Source organism: Entelurus aequoreus, linkage group LG10, assembly GCF_033978785.1.
Source record: "Entelurus aequoreus isolate RoL-2023_Sb linkage group LG10, RoL_Eaeq_v1.1, whole genome shotgun sequence".
Classification (NCBI taxonomy): Eukaryota; Metazoa; Chordata; class Actinopteri; order Syngnathiformes; family Syngnathidae; genus Entelurus; species Entelurus aequoreus.
This window is the reverse complement of record NC_084740.1, coordinates 65,210,641-65,229,613: the sequence shown is the minus strand read 5'-3', so window position 1 is coordinate 65,229,613 and position 18,973 is coordinate 65,210,641. Positions and strand designations below refer to the sequence as shown.

The 18,973-nt window shown below is 38.9% G+C and overlaps 1 protein-coding gene across 9 annotated transcripts in view; it reads left to right on the top strand.

Annotated features, from left to right (window-relative positions):
• Positions 1 to 360: 360 nt before the first annotated feature.
• Positions 361 to 18,973, top strand: part of LOC133658908 (alpha-tectorin-like) — a 60,853-nt gene continuing 42,240 nt past the window's right edge. For 3 of the 9 annotated variants that reach the window (XM_062061411.1, XM_062061417.1, XM_062061412.1), the window contains exon 1: positions 361 to 647. In XM_062061411.1, the coding sequence (XP_061917395.1) occupies positions 582 to 647 (66 nt within the window). In that variant the 5' untranslated portion in view covers positions 361 to 581. Of the gene's footprint in view, positions 648 to 5,161; positions 5,260 to 7,999; positions 8,351 to 14,626; positions 14,721 to 18,973 lie in introns of all 9 variants that reach the window. The other 6 variants (XM_062061418.1, XM_062061413.1, XM_062061415.1 and 3 more) reach the window with 5 other exon arrangements.

Sequence of the window (18,973 nt, the reverse complement as noted above, 5' to 3'; positions counted from 1 at the left end):
TTTTACCACAAACATGAGCACAACAATAGCTCTTGTTTCCAGGGACTCACCTTTTGTTTGCTCTGCATTGGCGCAGATAGAGCGTGAAGTTGTTCACGCACAGGAAGTCATTCCAACATTCTTATTAGTATTAAATGAGTCAGAAATAAAATAAAATACAATAAAAATATAGTTTTCAGACATTTTATTTTTTATATTTTTATTTTTGTTCGTTTTTTTAAAATCTTGTTTTCTAACCTGTATTGTATATACTTTCCTTATAGCCCTTTTAATTGTATTCTAGCGATGTGTTACTAAGTTCTGCTTTGCTAAAAAAAATAAAAAAAAATAAAAAAATAAAAATAACAATCCTGCTGTCACTTCCTGTTATTGTTACTTCCGGGTGGATTACAAGGCACATTTCAATTGATGAGAAAGCAAATTGTAATCCATTCCAATCATTAGGTAAAAAACAAAAATAATCATCGAGTCTGTGTGTACACATTTTAGATGAGGTTTTAGATGTCGATAATTGCCCGATTTGTCGAGTTTACGGTGCTAGCATGATAACATTAGCTTAGCATGCTAACAGAATAGCATGCATGCTAAACCTTCCCATCGAGCTGGCCGGAGGAAACGCCACAAAACTCACCTATGTCAACACAACGGTGAGTGCAAACTCAGTTCAGCAGATTGTATTTATGTATGTTGTCATATTCACTGAATGTGTTTCAAAATGTGTACATATTGAATTAGGGCTTAATATCTCGATATCTTTAGGCCATATCGCGATACACGATATATATCGCAATATTTTTCCTTAGCCTTGAATGAACACTTGATGCATATAATCACAGCAGTATGATGATTCTATGTGTCTACATTAAAACATTCTGGTTCATACTGCATTTATATATGCTACATTTAAACTCATGCAGAGAGGGAAATCACAACTAAGTCAATTGACCAAAACTGTATTTATTGAACAGTTATTAAGCAGTGGCACACACATTCATGTCATTTTAAAACATAAAGTGCAAGATTGTCAGAGACATTTTAAAACAAGCTATTAGTGCACTTTTGTGCACGGTGTCACGAAGATGACATATCAAAACAACACTAAATTAAAGTGCACTTTTTGTACAGAATGCCACTACAATAGTTTAAGTTTGTGCATGATGTCACACAAGATATTTCAAAAACTGTCGAATAAAAATGAGCTGCATAATAGGAAATCAAATTGTGTCCGTCTTTCGCTATGTGGTAGGTTCCTGCGGACGTTATCTCCTTATGTCGTGGACTATTTTTTTCATACGGTGTTGATATGGAAATGGTTGCCTCTGCATTTTGTTGGTGTGGCACCGAACGGCGATGTTGACATGCAGAGTTTCAAGCACTCTTCATTCTCTAGCGCAGTGGTTCTTAACCTTGTTGGAGGTACCGAACCCCACCAGTTTCATATGCGCATTCACCGAACCCTTCTTTAGTGAAAAATAAAATGTTTTTTTTTTTCAAATTCAAGACAAAGTTATATGTTTTTGGTAACACTTTAGTATGGGGAACATATTCTAAGTAACAAAGACTTAATTTAGAGTTTTTTGGACACTAGGGGAACATATTCTAAATAACAAAGATTTAATTTCGACTTATTTGGTTAGGGTTAGGGTTATAATAAGGCCATGCCGAATAAGGCATTAATAAGTATTTAATAATGATTAGTTAAGAGCCAATATGTTACTAATTTGCATGTTAATAAGCAACTAATTAATGGTGAATATGTTCCCCATACTAAGGTGTTACCATGTTTTTTTACTGGTGCATAAAATGAACCGTGCATGAACATCACCTTGTTCAAACAACAAAACCAACACAGTGCATAAACTCACAACAAATTACACACCTGCAAATCAGTCAGCTGTTGCCGTATCCGTAATACGCCGATAGGGAGAAGTTTTTATTTACACGATGAGTCGGGTGTGTCTTGACCTCCGCCGAACCGCTGAACCCGACTCACCGAACCCCTAGGGTTCAATCGAACCCAGGTTAAGAACCACTGCTCTAGCGGGTGACTTTTTAAATGATGCTACATATTAGCAGTAATGCTACTCTTTGTAGCATTACGCAGCTACGCTTTTGCCCCACACTTGACAAATTACAGTTGTCTGTTCGACATATTCCCACTTGAAGCCAAACCACTACCAGACGATGGACCCTGTGCTGTTTTTCTTGGGAATTAATTATTCCTTCATTTGTTACCAGATTCGCACCTTCTTTCTCTCGTATTACCACTCGCACCGCACCGCTAGCATCACAGCTAATGTTACCCATGCTGCTACCTCTCTGCTCAGCAAGGGTGCATGAAGCGACAGTATGTGACGTATGTAAGAAGGTGCGCTTGTTTAAGTCTCTGTGGGGAGGAGAGACTAGAAAGAGTGAGAAGAGCATGTAGTGTAATGTCAGCAGCTAAAAGCAACTGCGTGAGAACGTATACTCGAATATTACGATATAGTCATTTTCTATATCGCACAGAGACAAACCCGCGATATATCGAGTATAGCGATATATCACCCAGCTCTATATTGAATGCAGTCTCATTGAACCAGTGCAAGGAGTGATGCTATAGCCTCAAAGTCACCATTAGCGTTATTAATGCACATTCGCAGGCATGTGTGGAAACTATAAAAATAATAAGTTATTAGCTTGAAACAATTTTATCAGACAGGTCTTGTAACGACATATCCAATGATATAAGTACAATTTTCCTGTGATAAATATTAAGAATGTTCTGTTTTAAAAAAAAAAAACCTGGTGCTAATTCACTAATTTCTGGTAACATTATTTTATACACAGTCACTGGAGTTAAAAATTTTAGGTGTGACCATTTTGTTAAAAATTTCATAACTCTTTCAATATTTAGTTGATTGTTAAAGGCTGGTATCACTGTAAAAACTTACTAAACAAAGAAACTGAAAAAAAGTTTTATCTTTTAAAATGACGATAACTGTTTGCAATCAATTAATTCCAAAGTACCACATGTAACAATTGTTAAATGTAAGAATAACAAAAATCTTCATTATTTCAAAACTACAATCCATCCATCCATTTTCTACCGCTTGTCCCTTTCGGAGTCACAGGGGGGGTGCTGTAGCCTATCTCAGCTGCATTCGGGCGGAAGGCGGGGTACACCCTGGACAAGTCGCCACTTCATCACAGGGTCAACACAGACAATGATTATTATTATTAAGATGCGTAATTTATACAAGCGAGCCAAGTTACTGTCTAAGACAGGGGTCGGCAACCCGCGGCTCCGGAGCCGCATGCGGCTCCTTGACCACTCTGATGCGGCTCAGCTACATACATGCCGACCCCCCCGATTTTCCCAGGAGATTTATGGATCTCAGTGTCCCTCATAGATTACTCCCAGGGAAAAAATAATCCTATTTACACTCTAATTACTAAATAAAGGGCGTGCCCTAATTGCACTGCAGTAATTGTCCTCTATAGCATTTACATACAGCGTGCCAGTCCAGCCACATGTTGCATGTTGTTATTACTTGCACACACAGGAGACAGCAAAGTATACTTAGTCATCAGCCACACAGCTTACACTGACGGTAGCCGTATCAAACAACTTTAACATTGTTACGTTACAAATATGCGCCACACTGTGAACCCACACCAAAAAAGAATGAAAAACACATTTCCGGAGAACATCCCACCGTAACACAACATAAACACAACACAACCATTACCCAGAATCCAATGCAGCCCTAACTCTTCCGGTCTACATTATACACCCCCGCTACCACCAAATCCCCCCACACATCAACACCCCCCCCCTCTCCGTGCGTTGGTTGAGCGGAAGAGTTAGGGGCTGCATGGGATTCTGGGTATTGGTACCGTCAGTGTAAGATGTGTGGCTGCTGAGTTAGTACGCCTTGCTGTCACTTACGTGAGCTAGCTGAAATTGCATTCTACGTGTGGTCGAGCAGGTACACTGTTAGGGCAGACTATAGAGGGCGCCAAATGCAGTGTTATCACGCTCTGATATTCGGGAGTCTCCCGGGAAAAATGAGAGGGATGGCAAGTATGACGCTATCAAGCGCCATTCATTCAAAACTCGCAGGCTGCACTAACATCAAATTTCCACATTAAAGTGCGTGCCGGTGCGTGTGTCGGAGACCCCTAGTTAACATAGCACAAAGCGTTTAAGCTTTGTATGCGGTGTTTTTCATTTTAAATTTAAAAATTTTTTTTGTGGCTCCCATTACTTTCTTTAATTTGTGAAACTTGCCAAAATGGCTCTTTGAGTGGTAAAGGTTGCCGACCCCTGGTCTAAGATGATACTTGCAATTATGTTTTTGAAGTGCTTTTATGTGCCACTTTTCTCGTTAGAAAGCACATCAGTGAGAATAAACTACCAAACAGATTGTAAAGAAATGCACGGTCAAGATGGCGGTCAAAAATCTGGCCCTTAAAATATGAATAGAAAAGGCAACAAATAGCCAAGAATGTACAAACACGCCATAACTTGTTTAAATATACTGTACAGTAATGGCAACATAACTGCCAAACCAAGTCATATGACTTGGTGCTTGATGCATGTTAACTGTTAGCATGTGAACGTTTTTAGTAAAAGAGTGTGGGTACTAGACTGGCCCGCCTGTAGTCAAGACATGTCTCCCATTGAAAATGTGTGGCGCATTATGAAGCCTAAAATACCACAACGGAGACCCTGGACTGCTGAACAACTTAAGCTGTGCATCAAGCAAGAATGTGAAATAATTCCACTTGAAAAGCTTCAAAAATTGGTCTCCTCAGTTCCCAAACATTTACAGTGTTGTTAAAAGGAAAGGCCATGTAACACAGTGGTAAAAATGCCCCAGTGCCAACTTTTTTGCAATGAGTTGTTGCCATTAAATTCTAAGTTCATGATTATTTGCAAAAAAAAATATGTGTCTCAGTTTGAACATTAAATATCTTGTCTTTGCAGTCTATTCAATTGAATATATGTTGAAAATGATTTGCAAATCCTTTTATTATGTTTTTATTTACCATTTACACAACGTGCCAACTTCACTGGTTTTAGGTTTTGTAGTAATTCATGTATAATAGAACAGTTGAACATTATTAGAATTGACATCTTGTCACTTTTTGTTTTGGTGATGACATTCTGGGGAAGATCCGCCATAACTTTCCTCACTGGGCTCGTGGAGGAGGATTGGAACATTCCGCCGCGTGAGAAAGGCCCTCCGGCACCCTTCCGTCACGGACCATGGGGTAGGACAAATGAACTGGCAACCACTAATCGGGTACATTAAGGGCCTCAACGACCAAATTAGGACAGATGTTTTGTTTCTTTTTTTATTGGCATAGAAAATGTAAATGTGTCAAAACAAAAGCTACTGTGCGCTAGTATTCTGTTAATGACAGAAGGTTACACAGGGACGAAGATGAAGCTGTGAGAATCTTCTAGACGAGTCCTCTGATCTGCAGCCAGAGCGGACTGAGGATTCCCCGTCTCCTTTCTCTCTCTCTCTCTCTCTCTCTGCGTCTGGCTCGCTCACGTGCAGACGGCGTTGCCAGGCAACCATGTCTGGTCCCTCACCATTGCGCTAATCCTGTACAAGATGCACATTTGTGCACGTTTGAGGGGGGAGCATTAATCTCTCAGCAGCGTGTGTTTACGTGCTCCGTCTCTTCTTGAGCCCTGGCGCAGTTCCCAGTGCAGTCTATTTGAAGGAGCGGGAATGTTGAAGGAAGATGTTTGCGCCTCAAAAAACGACAGCTGAAGCCTCAAGCAATGTGGGTTTGTCTTCCCGTTGTACCTGCAGAGGTCCAATGTTCCTGTCAGAGCTTGTCCTGCTTCTGTAGGAACTTGCATGTACCTTCAATTTTACGCTCTCTACCTTTTGTGCTCTACTCTCCCCGCACTTAAATCTACCAAGACCAAAATACTTTGCACAAAACAGCGTGTGCACACTAGGGCTGGGAAATATGGCTGAAAAGTGTTTTATATCGGTCGATAATTATTGATATTTTTTTATGACCTATCCAAAATTAGGACCAGGAGAAAAATATATGAAATGTATTCCAATGCCCTCAGCTGTCAAGGCAGAAAGGAAATGTCAACACAAGCATGGGAAACACTTATCAATGTAAACAAAATAGTCAAATCACTTAAAGGGAAACTTCGGTTTTTTTCAACCTGGGCCCTGTTTTCATAATTTTTTCTGTATATGTGAGTGCTGGATAAAACATTTTTTGAGGTCGCGCCAGTATTGAGCAGGGCAGGCAGCCTCCAGCCCAGCTAACGCTCGTACACAGGGCAACTGGCTCTCGTCAAAATTCGGCCTATAAACATGCATTTTTTTCACACTGACAGGCTCAGATAGTTACAATGAGTGTCCGACAACATACTAGAAAGGAGAAATTAACGTATGTCTCTACCTTTAGCTGGAGATCGCTGTTTTTTGCGAGCTGTGTCCAAATCTCACCACGCTACAAATCTCGTTCCGAAATCTCGCGATAACTCGCGACAAAACACCGGTGGAAAAACAGTTACCTGACTGAGGTGAAGAGAGATGACTGAAGTGATTTTCTGTTGGATTACCGAAGACTGTTATTTTAGTTTTATAGAAAAGTTTGTTTGTTTGTCTGTCATGGCTCTCTTCACCTCAGTCAGGTAACTGTTTTTCCACCGGTGTTTTGTCGCGAGTTATCGCGAGATTTCGGAACGAGATTTGTAGCGTGGTGAGATTTGGACACAGCTCGCAAAAAACAGCGATCTCCAGCTAAAGGTAGAGACATACGTTAATTTCTCCTTTCTAGTATGTTGTCGGACACTCATTGTAACTATCTGAGCCTGTCAGTGTGAAAAAAATGCATGTTTATAGGCCGAATTTTGACGAGAGCCAGTTGCCCTGTGTACGAGCGTTAGCTGGGCTGGAGGCTGCCTGCCCTGCTCAATACTGGCGCGACCTCAAAAAATGTTTTATCCAGCACTCACATATACAGAAAAAATTATGAAAACAGGGCCCAGGTTGAAAAAAACCGAAGTTTCCCTTTAACAATGAAGGTGCAAAAATAAGGAATATGTAAGAAATGCTTCATAAAGGGTAAGAAAATAGTGCAAAGTGTGAAAATGTAAGCATAAAGAACTATTTTCTACAGGTTTAGTTCCAGGAAGTTACAGCAGTGCTCTAAAGGTGTAGTATTACCAATTTTGGTGGGAACAAGCGCCTTGCACCTTGGTCCGTATACGGTCCATTTGAGAAATTCCAAAAAAAAGTGCTGTACTGTCCAGGTGACTTTTCCTGTATTGTCCATAATTTTTTTAATTTTGACTTTCTCGTCTCACTCCATGCATAGAATCCAATGGCAGACAACAAGATAGCGCAATCAAACTTGATAGTTGATACTGTTACCTGATTGGCTGTTAGCGTTTCACTCCCACTGATCAGCGATCGCTTCCTGCGTTGCTTGGTTACCAGAAAGCGAGTGCCTTTTGTTCATGGAACTTCCGGTTCCTTCCAACCAAGAAGAAAAAAAAAAAATTGAATGTTTTACTAAACACATTTTTCTATGTGTCTATCGCGATAAATATTGTTATTGTTTTATTGCCCAGCCATAGTGCAAACTATAAAATTGCATGTACTATTAGTGGGCGTTTTGTGCGTGATCTACTAAGACTGCGTGTGCAATTGATAACTGGTGCAGACCGCCTTATTTAAATGAGGTTTTTGCCTGTGCTACTGGTTGTGACCATGGAAACACTAATTTCCCGCCACATTCATGTTATTGTGCTCTCCAAAATGTGTGCCATGTTGTTCAACAAGTAGCACACATATTTGATATGTAACAACTTTTCTGAAATATAGACTCGTCATTTCGTGGACGACAGAAAACAAATTTTCTGCAAGGAGGCGAGGGACCATTACAACGGCGTAGCGCGTTAATACGTCTGGAATGATCCAAGCGCAAGAAAATGCTTATTGCAAGATGTTTTTTTTTCATACAGGAGGTATATTAAATAGGTTTCTGCCTTGGTTGAGATGCCTTGGTTGAAACTTCCGGTTTCCTGTTTCCTGTTTGCTGTGAGTGACTGCTCGCTGTTGCGAAAAAGGCTAAGTATTATCTTCCTATCTGTGTGCTTCTAATAGTTTTACAGCTTTCTTTATTCCTTCCCAAACATACTTGGTAGTCTTATCTAACTTGCAAACCACCCGCTCTCTGTCTCACCGCCCCTCTCTCAGCTAGCTAGCTGCTAATCTAACAAAGCTCAGCGCGGCCACGGTCTGAAGGAATCTGCTCCCACATGTTGCGGCCACTTCTCTGAAGACAGCAAGAACTCGACTCGGTGGAAAACAACGTGAGTATGGCTCCTTGCTCTTCGTGCACCGTTCTCATGGATAGGTTGGCCCTACTAGAGGACCGTGTCCGCCAACTAGAGCAGAGTAATTTCGTAACTTTAGACGTTGCGGACACATCTAGCGTTAGATGTGTCCGCTATAAATGTCTGTCGGCCGGAATAAATAAATTAATTAATTCATCCATTCATTCATAGATGTAGCGAGCTGACTAGCCCAGTTTGTAGCAGCCCTAAGCACCGCTGCCTCTCTACCCTGCTGTTATCTACCGCCGCCCTGAGCCCTATTTGGACTTTTATCAGTGAATTGTTATAGTTTGTTGCTGATCTAGTGACACATGCAGATAATATAATTATAATGACGGATTTTAATATCCATATCCATACCCCATCAGACCCTCCGTAGTGAAATATTTAAATACATACTTTGTTAGCAAACATTTTAAGTTGTTTCCAAAATGATTACAGTTATTATTATTGCGGTATTGTTGAATGTGCTCAAAAAGTACTTTTACACACACAAAAATCTTTTATGTAATTGTGTTTGTTTTAATGACTAAAATTATCCCTATAACATACTTTCTTGGCAGAGGAAACATCCAATTTTTCTCTGGCGTCATAAGAGCCATATTATTTATATTTGTGTATCTTCTTCCATTTAATTCCATTTAATATTTTTTTTCAATAAACGCAAACTGGGTTTGTTTAGCTTCCGGTTTATGTCTTAACAGTGGAGTTCACTTCCTGTTGAACGGACAGACCTTCGTCTGTTTCACCTCCACACTGTGGAGTTTATGTACATTCAGTACAAGTCCTGCAGCTGCTGAAATTGTTGCAGAAGACTGACGGCTCTTGTAATCCGTAACAATGCAGGCATATGCCCAGCAGGCACGAGACATTGAAACAATGTTGAAAACTTGTTGAATTAGGTCCTGACGTTGAGCAACTCAAACATAATGTTGAAACAACATGCTTTTTGACGACATTTAATCAATGTCGGCTTCTGACGTTGATTTGACCATTGAATTGATTGATTGATTGATTGAGACTTTTATTAGTAGATTGCACAGTACAGTACATATTCCGTACAATTGACCACTAAATGGTAACACCTGAATAAGTTTTTCAACTTGTTTAAGTCGGGGTCCACTTAAATCAATTCATGGTAGAATGTTGGTCATTTCCCAACCAATATTCTGCAACATAAATACAACGTTGAAACAACATGCTTTTTGACAACATTTAATCAATGTCGGCTTCTGACGTTGATTTGACCATTGAAATGTGGTCATTTCCCAACCAATATTCTACAACACAAATACAATGTTGAAACAACATGCTTTTTGACAACGTTTAATCAATGTCGGCTTCTGACGTTGATTTGATCATTGAATTTTGGTAATTTCCCTACCAATATTCTACAACACAAATACAGCGTTGAAACAACATGTTGTTTGACGACATTTAATCAATGTCGGCTTCTGACGTTGATTTGACCATTGAATTTTGGTCATTTCCCAACCAATATTCTACAACACAAATACAACGTTGAAACAACATACTTTTTGATGACCTTTATTCAATGTCAGGTTGTGATGTTGATTTGACCTTTGAAATTTGGTCATTTCCCAAACAATACTGTACAACACCAATACAACGTTGAAAGCAACATGCTTTTTGACGACGTTTAATCAATGTTCGGTTCTGACGTTGATTTGATCATTGAAATTTGGTCATTTCCCAACCAACAACTTGGATCCAAGGTTAGATATCAACTTTGTCTCAATCAACAAATACAACTATTTTGCAACGTTTTATCAAAGTTAGATTTAAAGGACATGTATGTATAATCATTGTTGTATCCAAGTTAGTTTTAAAGGACATACCGTAATTTCCGGACTATAAGCCGCACCTGACTATAAGCCGCACCAGCTAAATTTAGGGGAAAATACAGATTGCTCCATATATAAGCCGCACCCGACTATAAGCCGCAGGGTTTTGATGTGTAATTACCGTAATATATAGGGGTTCCTGCTACCACGGAGGGGATTGTCGGGACAGAGATGACTGTTTGGGAACGCAAAGCGTCCCATTTATTAACAATAAATCTTTCAATCATTCAATCATTTCACATCTTTGACATGGCGAACAGCATTCGTGCAGAGTACAAATAATACAACGGTGCAAAGTAATACAAAGTGCTCACCTGTACGTTATCAAAATAACCAGCCTACCGGTATATGAAAAGTCAGTCTTTAATCATTGTGTCATCGTCTACCTCCTGCGTACTAAAACCACCGAAATCCACTTCGTCGGTGTCGGAGAAGAACAGGCCGTAAATAAGCCGCACCCTTGTATAAGCCGCAGGGACCAGAACGAGGGGAAAAAGTAGCGGCTTATAGTCCGGAAATTACGGTATATGCATAACAACTAAACTGCCAAGATACCTGTGGGGGGATGTCACCATGACAGTGAGTAATTTGCATAATTTGCTTTATAATTTTTTTTTTTTAAAGGCTCAAAAATGTATACATACAATTAAACAAATCTGTTATTATGAATTAGTATGAACTTATATATATTTTTTATTGTTTTGCCATATTTTCAATTGTTGCTGCTTTTTGTACAATGTACTTTGTTGAGATTATTTCAAGTGTTTCCAGACTTTTAATAACTTTTTTAAAATTAAAAACAACTAGCAACAAATTTTGCATCTTCTTCTGGTGTTATTATACAATTAACTCGTGTTTAAAGACCCAACTTCTGTCCCTCCATGACTAAAGAGGGTGCAGTGAGCATGACGTCACACTTGCTTGGCGCTGTTGCTCTAGTTGGACTCTCTCTTCCTCACAGCCGCCACTGTCCTCCTAATTGCACATTTTGTAGATGGCTGTCCATGGGTATATGTGCAATATATTACAATTACATTCACATCACAGACATGCTGACAGACAGTCTCAATGGCGTGCGTTTTGTTTATGTCCGGTTTTGGTAGCGCGATTTTCGGTGATCAAAGTCTTTTTACGGTGGTCAAGATTTCAGTACATCGCCTGTCAATAGTGCGCAAATAATAGGCTATATATATAAATTCATACTGTAGCGACCAGCTAATGTTAATGTTTTATGTTTGTGTGGTTTGGATTTGATGTCAGTTTTTCCCATGTTTGCAAACACATTGCCCGTGCCTGAAAGGTGATTGGCAGAGAATGAGGAAGTCCTGTTGTGTCATGAGACGAAAGTGTTTACACAGGAGGTAAAACCTGTTGGAAGTGTGCTATTTGTTGAATTGGTAATAAAAGTTAAAAATAGCGTCAGACTTTGTGATTTCTTCTGGGGGCTACAATACATTATATTACTTTAATTTGTTTTCAAGTACAAAAAAATAACCTTATTTTCAAGGTGTAGCGGTAATAAAAATGCCGCGGCGGCACGCCAAATTTAATGACATTAAGGGGAAACCCTTTATAATCAATGTTGTATCAATGTCTTGTACCTGCTGGGTGGCAATTATTGAGGCTTGAAAACTTGCCGAGTTAACTTCCATTTATCATTCGGTTGATTGACTTATTGAATATCGGCACAGGTCTACCTCTCCGCACAAGTTTAGTAGATCAGCTATCAAGTTTGCACGTGTTTTCGTACATGCAAACAGTTAGTAGATCAAGCCCTTAGTATATCTGCAGTATTAAGGAAAGGGAGGTACTATGGCCTAGGGCTGGTCGATATATCGAATTATCGAATATACTCGATATTTAGCGGGTTTGTCTCTGTGCGATGTAGAAAATGACTATATCATGAGTGTTCGAGTATACGTGCTCACGCAGTTGTTTTTAGCTGCGGGCATTACACTTCAGGCTTTTCTTCACTCTTTCTTGTCTCTCCTTCTCACAGAGAGATAAAACAAGCGCACCTTGTTACATACGTCACATACTGTCGCGCGTGCAACGTCATACACCCTCGCAGAGCAGAGAGGTAGCAGTGAGGAATGTACCATAGGTAAAGTTAGCTGTGGCAGCTAACTTCTGTGGCAGGTGGTGCTAGCGGAGCGGTGCGAGTGGCAATACGAGAGAGAGAGAAGCTGCGAATTTGTTAACAAATGGAGGAAGAATAATTAATTCCCAAGCAAAACAGCACGAGGTCCATCGTCTGGTGGTGGTTTGGCTTCAAGCGGGAAGATGTTGAACAGACAACCGTAATATGTAAAGTATGCGGCAAAAGCGTTGCTACAAAAAGTAGCGCACTACTAATTTGTAGCATCATTTGAAAAGTCACCCACTAGAGAATGAAGAGTGCTTGAAACCCTGCATATCAACATCTCGGCCGGTGCCACACCCAACAAAATGCCAAAGCAAGCCTGGCGTCTTCCATTTCCAGATCAACACAGTATACAAAAAATGGTCAAAAACAGGAGATAACGTCCGCAGTAACCTACCACATAGCGAAGGACATACACTCTTTGATTTCCTATTATGCAGCTAATTTTTACTTGACAGTTATTGAAATATCTTGTGTGACATCATGCACAAAAGTGCACTTTATTTGTTTTAAACTATTGTAGTGGCGTTCTGTACAAAAAGTGCACTTTAATTTAGTGTTGTTTTCATATGTCATCTTAGTGACATCATGCACAAAAGTGCACTACTAGCTGGTTTTAAAATGTCTCTAACAATCTTGCACGTTCTGTTTTGAAATTACATGAATGTTTGTGCCACTATTTAATAAATACAGTTTTGGTCAATTGACTTAGTTGTGATTTCCCTCTCTGCATGAAAGTTTAAAATTAGCATATATTAATGCAGTATGAACAATAATGTTTTAATGTAGACACATAGAATCATCATACTGCTGTGATTATATGCATCAAGTGTTAATTCAAGGCCAAGGCAAAATATTGAGATATATATCGTGTATCGTGACATGGCCTAAAAATATTGAGATATTAATAAAAGGCCATATCGCCCAGCCCTACTAAAGCCCCTTCTACACTAAGCCGGCTAAGGTTATCCAGGGTAAATCCCACCTAACCTTATCCTTGTCCACGCAATAGTCGTTTAAGACCCTGTACCCCCCTCCGTCCGCCGGCGGAACGAGACCTAGTACGCATGCGCAAAAAATGTGCACGTCATAGTCACCTCCATTGTTGCTTTGTGTGCAAGTTCTTAAATTAAATTGAACTTATCTGAACAATATCCAGTGTTGTGGTATTTAAATTAACTGGAATCCAGTGTGCTGTGGGGCCCTATTGTAGTGAATCACACCCGAGCCATGATAAATTAATCAAATCTTCAATGGACATGTAAAAGTATACAATGTGACAATGAACATTTTAACACAATCAATCTAGGGATCTAGATATCTGGTCAGGACACTCCTCACCCTTTTGCCTTCACCTTCATGGTCCATTCGTTTTTGGTGACTTTATATACTCTGGACCTAGACTTTTGAGTCCGTGACATACCTGGCGTACAATAACTTATACGGTCTGCTTTGCCAGTCCAAATGCATTCAATGTTTTCCGTGGTCTTCACTCGACGGCCAGGTAATACAAAGCACACGCTACCTTTTTTATCAAATCCACGGGACAAAGTTTTTCGGTAAGTAGAATCACAGCTGACCTGGACATTTGAAAGTTCTCTTGCCGTTTGAGATGTGTAGTATCCGAAATAGCTGCAATCGCGCGTTTCCTTCACGTAAGGTATTCATGTGTGATTTCCACAAGCGTATGTACATGTAGAAGAATGAGAAACACAGGCATGTCTGGATGACTCGCCTCCATCTTTCCAGTGACCTCGTAGCTTCAGTTGTTGTGAAGCTGGCTGTGGCGCGTTCTTTCTGACGTCACTTCCTGTGTGGGGCGCTGTCTTTCTGACTTCACTTCCTCTCCGAACTCAGTTTGTAAACGATCGATGAGTCCATACAAAGCTGAGAGCCGGAAATTCAAGAAATACACGGCGCACTTACACGTGTAAAAAATTGTCCGAGGAGGGGGACCTTAAACGATAGATTAGTGTGGCTGAAACGAGACTTACGCTAAATAATTATTCGTTTAAGGGGTAGACATAGCCTAAGTTGTACTCATAGCGATGGAAAGTAGTGAACAAGATGGTAAATATCCTGATTGTCCGTTCTGGTACGTGCACAGCGCCAGTGATTGATTTGGGACACAATCTGCACACTAGGTAATTTAGTACACAGTTGACTTATTAAAGTGTGCTTACAGGAGTATTCATTAGTGTGGACTAAATCTTGAGGGATATTTGATCCCCTTGTCTTTTTCAGATGTATTAAAGATCTGGAGCGTCTGTCCCAGAGACCGACAGGATGTCTCCCATTTTGTCACCTGATGCAGACCAGAAGGTTCTGTGGGTCTGTGGTGAGCAGCTGCACAGTCTAAAGCAATATTGAGGCTGCCGAGATGCTTCCTGTAACAGGAGAGTCCACAGGGACTCGCTAATCGATACTGATGTTTGAAAGAGGAAGTGATGGTGATTGGTCTCGATGATGATCTCACAGCTCTTTGTGCTTCCACTGGTGGCATGACCTCGTAGCTTCAAACAATCACGCCGAGTTTCTACTTTTGAAGGTCAACTGTTATGTCCACCTCCCTCAGGGTTTTTGACTTTGGACTCCACGCTGGAAAACGTCAATGTTCTCGTTTCGGTCCAGTGGACATAACTAGGAAAACCACTGTAGGTGTGCATGATTCTAGAAAGCTGGAGTACTAAAGTGGAACTAAGTCCTTGGGTCACATGACCTAGAAGCTATTGAAAAAGATTCATGATATTAAAAATTAATATTGATTCCAATTAAATTAAAATTTGAAAAGAAGAAGTACTGATAATATCGCGTGGAATTAAATTCCTGGGTCACATGACGTAGAAGCTATTTGAAAAAAGCCATGGATTTTAATATTCAAAATTCAAATAAAATCCTTTAAAACTAACAAAAAGTACAATTCTACTCAAATCAAGTGGAATTAACTTCCTAGATCAAATGACCTGGTAGGTTTTGAAAAAAGTCATGGTTTTAATTAATTTCTGTTGAGCTTATGCTATCACTGCACCTTAACCCTAATCTGAACGCGGAAGTGAAGCACCACCTACCTTTAGAACGACATGCACAGCAGGTGTTTGCTGCAGGGATGTTGTCTCTTCTCCCGGTGAAAAATAGTCCTTTCTTGTCGAGAGAACAACTTGCCATGGCTTTGAACCTGATATTCCCATAGGGTAGACTTTCTTTTGTCGAATTCTGCTCGCTTGTGGCCCATCAGTAGCAAGTGAACTGCAGCCAAGTTCCCCCGCTACGGCACGGCCCGAGAGTCAAAAAGGAAGTGTTAAAAAAATTAGTGGGTATATTGAAATTTATAGTTAAGGCGTTATCATCACGTTAACTTTGACAATACTTTTTAGTTGTATAGGATATATAAATATATATATATAGTCAAGGTTTCTATGGTTTATCCGTTATACAGTACTCAATACCGGGGTAGAGCGGAATATATGTTAGGTCAGGAAAAAAACACAAGAGGCTATATCATCCCTACAAGCCTGTTTCGCAGGTTTCCCTGCTCGTCCCCCTGACGATATACGTATACATGCATGCGTGCATATAAAAATCTCATACAACTAAAAAAAACTTAAGTACAGTACTACCAATATCAATGGTTAATGCGATAATTCTTTATATAATATTTATGTAATATATATTTTTATATTTTAAATACAGTAATACTAATATAAAGTAGTTTTCTGTTACTGGGTCACATTACTGAAGCCATTGAAAAAACATGATTTAAAAAAAAAACTTATATAAAATCTTGTAAAACTTCAAATCAGAAAAGAAAGTGTGCAGGATACTACAAGGTTAGTATTACTAATATCAATAGAAATGAAGTTTCTGGGTCACAAGACATAGAAGCTATTGAAAATATTTAGATTTATTTTGCATTAAAAATGTATATAAATTCCAATAAATGATAAAATAAAAAAATAATTTTTCTAATTTCTTAAATTATTGGACCTGGTTGAAGATTAATTGGTCTTTTATTTAGAAGCTATATATTTTTTAACTATCTGCTATACACAACAGTAATTTATAGACTGTGTTTGGATATAAACGAGCAGCTGTTTCTTCAGAGGCGAATATCTAACGGGAAACCGACTTCACCGCGGTGGCTTTCTATGTTATGTGGTAGGTTCTTGATGTGGTTTGGATGATGGAGCTCAGAAGCAGATGTAGTGTCAAAAGGACACACATACGTTCCGCCTTTGCCTGCTTCGTCGGAGAACACAAACATCGCAGCAGGAAACCTGCAGTCCTCCCCCTGACTTCTGGGTTAACGGGAGGTTAAACGTGGCGTGCTGCGCAGCGTTAAGCCGTGTTGACATGACGACAATCTGCTTCAACGCTGCTTTGATCATCCGCTCTTCCACGTGGTTTCACTGTCAAACCAGACAGATTCTAACATCTGATGTAACGGGACAGAAAATGAAAAGCTTTTTTCATCTTGTTTTATTTTATTCTGAGTAAAAAAAGCATAAACCTTGACAGAATTGTCATATTCAAATTGTACTGTAGTATTAACTAGAAAATTCCCGTAGAAATTTTAATGGGCTTGCTATCTGTGCTTTGAACCTCTAAAGATGCTAACGTTGGCTTGTTATAATGAGAACAGTTAGCATACTTGCAAGATGTAGACAAGTCTCAAAATCCATGAATTTTAGGTTTGAATTATCAAAATTAGCTGTTGTATGATATGTTAGCATGCTAATGTTAGTATGATAACAACAAAAGTTAACATACTTCTAAGATGGAGCCAAGTATCAATATCCTTGTTTTTTAGGTTCATATTAATATAATTATCTATAATATTAGCATTATAACATCAGAAGAGTCACCTCTTTTTGAGATGGCGCCAAGTATCAAAGTCAATAATATTTAGGTTCAAATGAATACAACTAGAAAAAAATGCTAGCATAAAACATTAGCATGATAACACAAGTGAAGTTACCATACTTCTAAGATGGCGCCTTTTTGAAAGCCATGATTTTTAGGCTCAAAAGAATAAAATCAGCCAAAATGCTATCATAAAACGTTAGCATGCTATCAATAGCATGCCAACATAGGATGAGTTAGGATACTTCTAAGACCGTGTCAAGTAGAAAAAGCCATGATATTTAGATTTAAACGTTAAATTAGCTAAAAAAGCTTGGATAAAACGTTAGCATGCAAACTTTAGCTCGTTAACATGGGAACACTTGGCATACTTACAAGTTAGCAGTATGAAAATTCATAGTTTTTAGGTTAAAAGTAAAAAGAAGAGCTAAAATACGAGCATAAGATGTTAGCATGATAACATGGGAAAAGTTAGCATACTTCTAAAATGGCGCCAAGTATCAAAAGCTATGATTTTCAGGATTAAAGTAATAATTACTCCTTACAATAAAATAATCCCATCTCTGTGGACCACCAGGTTCAACTATAAATCGACGTTGACTAATAATCCAAGGGTTTATTTCTATGAAACGTGTCGGTTTATGGTGATGTGTGTTATTAAAACATTCACACAGTGACTTCCTGTTCAGTGCAAAGGAAGCTTCAAAATAAAATCATGGCAGTATTTTCCTGGATTTTACCACAGCAACTAGCAAAATACACTTTTCTTTTTTTGATTGGTAGCTAACGTAAAAATACATTGTGCATGATGTTTATGTCAACAACCTATTTTGGGTCATTGACATAATTAGTATCTCCTTTACATTATGTACTGTATGTCTGGAACAAGCAATAGAGCTCTGATATGGTCCACTATTAGTCTTTTGAAGTCGGGGGTGGACATTCCTCCAAGACAAAGTGTGAACATTCAAAATGTCACACCTCAAGAACCTGAGGTCAGAGGTCAGAGGTGCCTGAAGGAACTGTCGCGAGCGTGACCGCGGATGATGAACCATGAGAGCGGAGTTACACATGCTAACATTTTGATCTGTTTGGACCGGGGCTTGTTCGTTCAAAAAGAAAACATCCTTCTGTAATGAAGACGTGAGTCCAAACCTTTCCCAGCAAGGGACGCATACAGAAAATTGTAGCTAAGTGGCGACACATGTTTGCATAATTATTCATACACCAAATATAACAACTAAACTGTCTTTTTTTACACGTAATACACAAAATGAGTGAGCTTTTAAATAGTTAAATATTTTTATTTGGGTGTGATTTGTTTAGATTTGCTTGTGTTTTTTGAAAAAAATTATATAATATTTTTTATTTATACAACAATAATTGGTAACACTTTAGTATGGGGAACACATATTCACCATTAATTAGTGGGTTATTAACATGCAAATTTGTAACATATTGGCTCTTAATTAGTTATTATTAAGTACTTATTAATGCCTTATTCTGCATGGCCTTATTATACAACCAGTAAGCCATTAACTAAGAGTCTTCCCTCAATAACCTCATAATTATTGCTTATTAGTAACCCTAACCCTAACCCTTATATGTTCTCCTAGTCTCTAAATAACTCTAAATTAAGTCTTTTTTACTTTAATAAGAAACTAATTAATGGTGAATATGTTCCCCATACTAAAGTGTTACTCAATAATTTATTATGTTATGTTTTTAGCA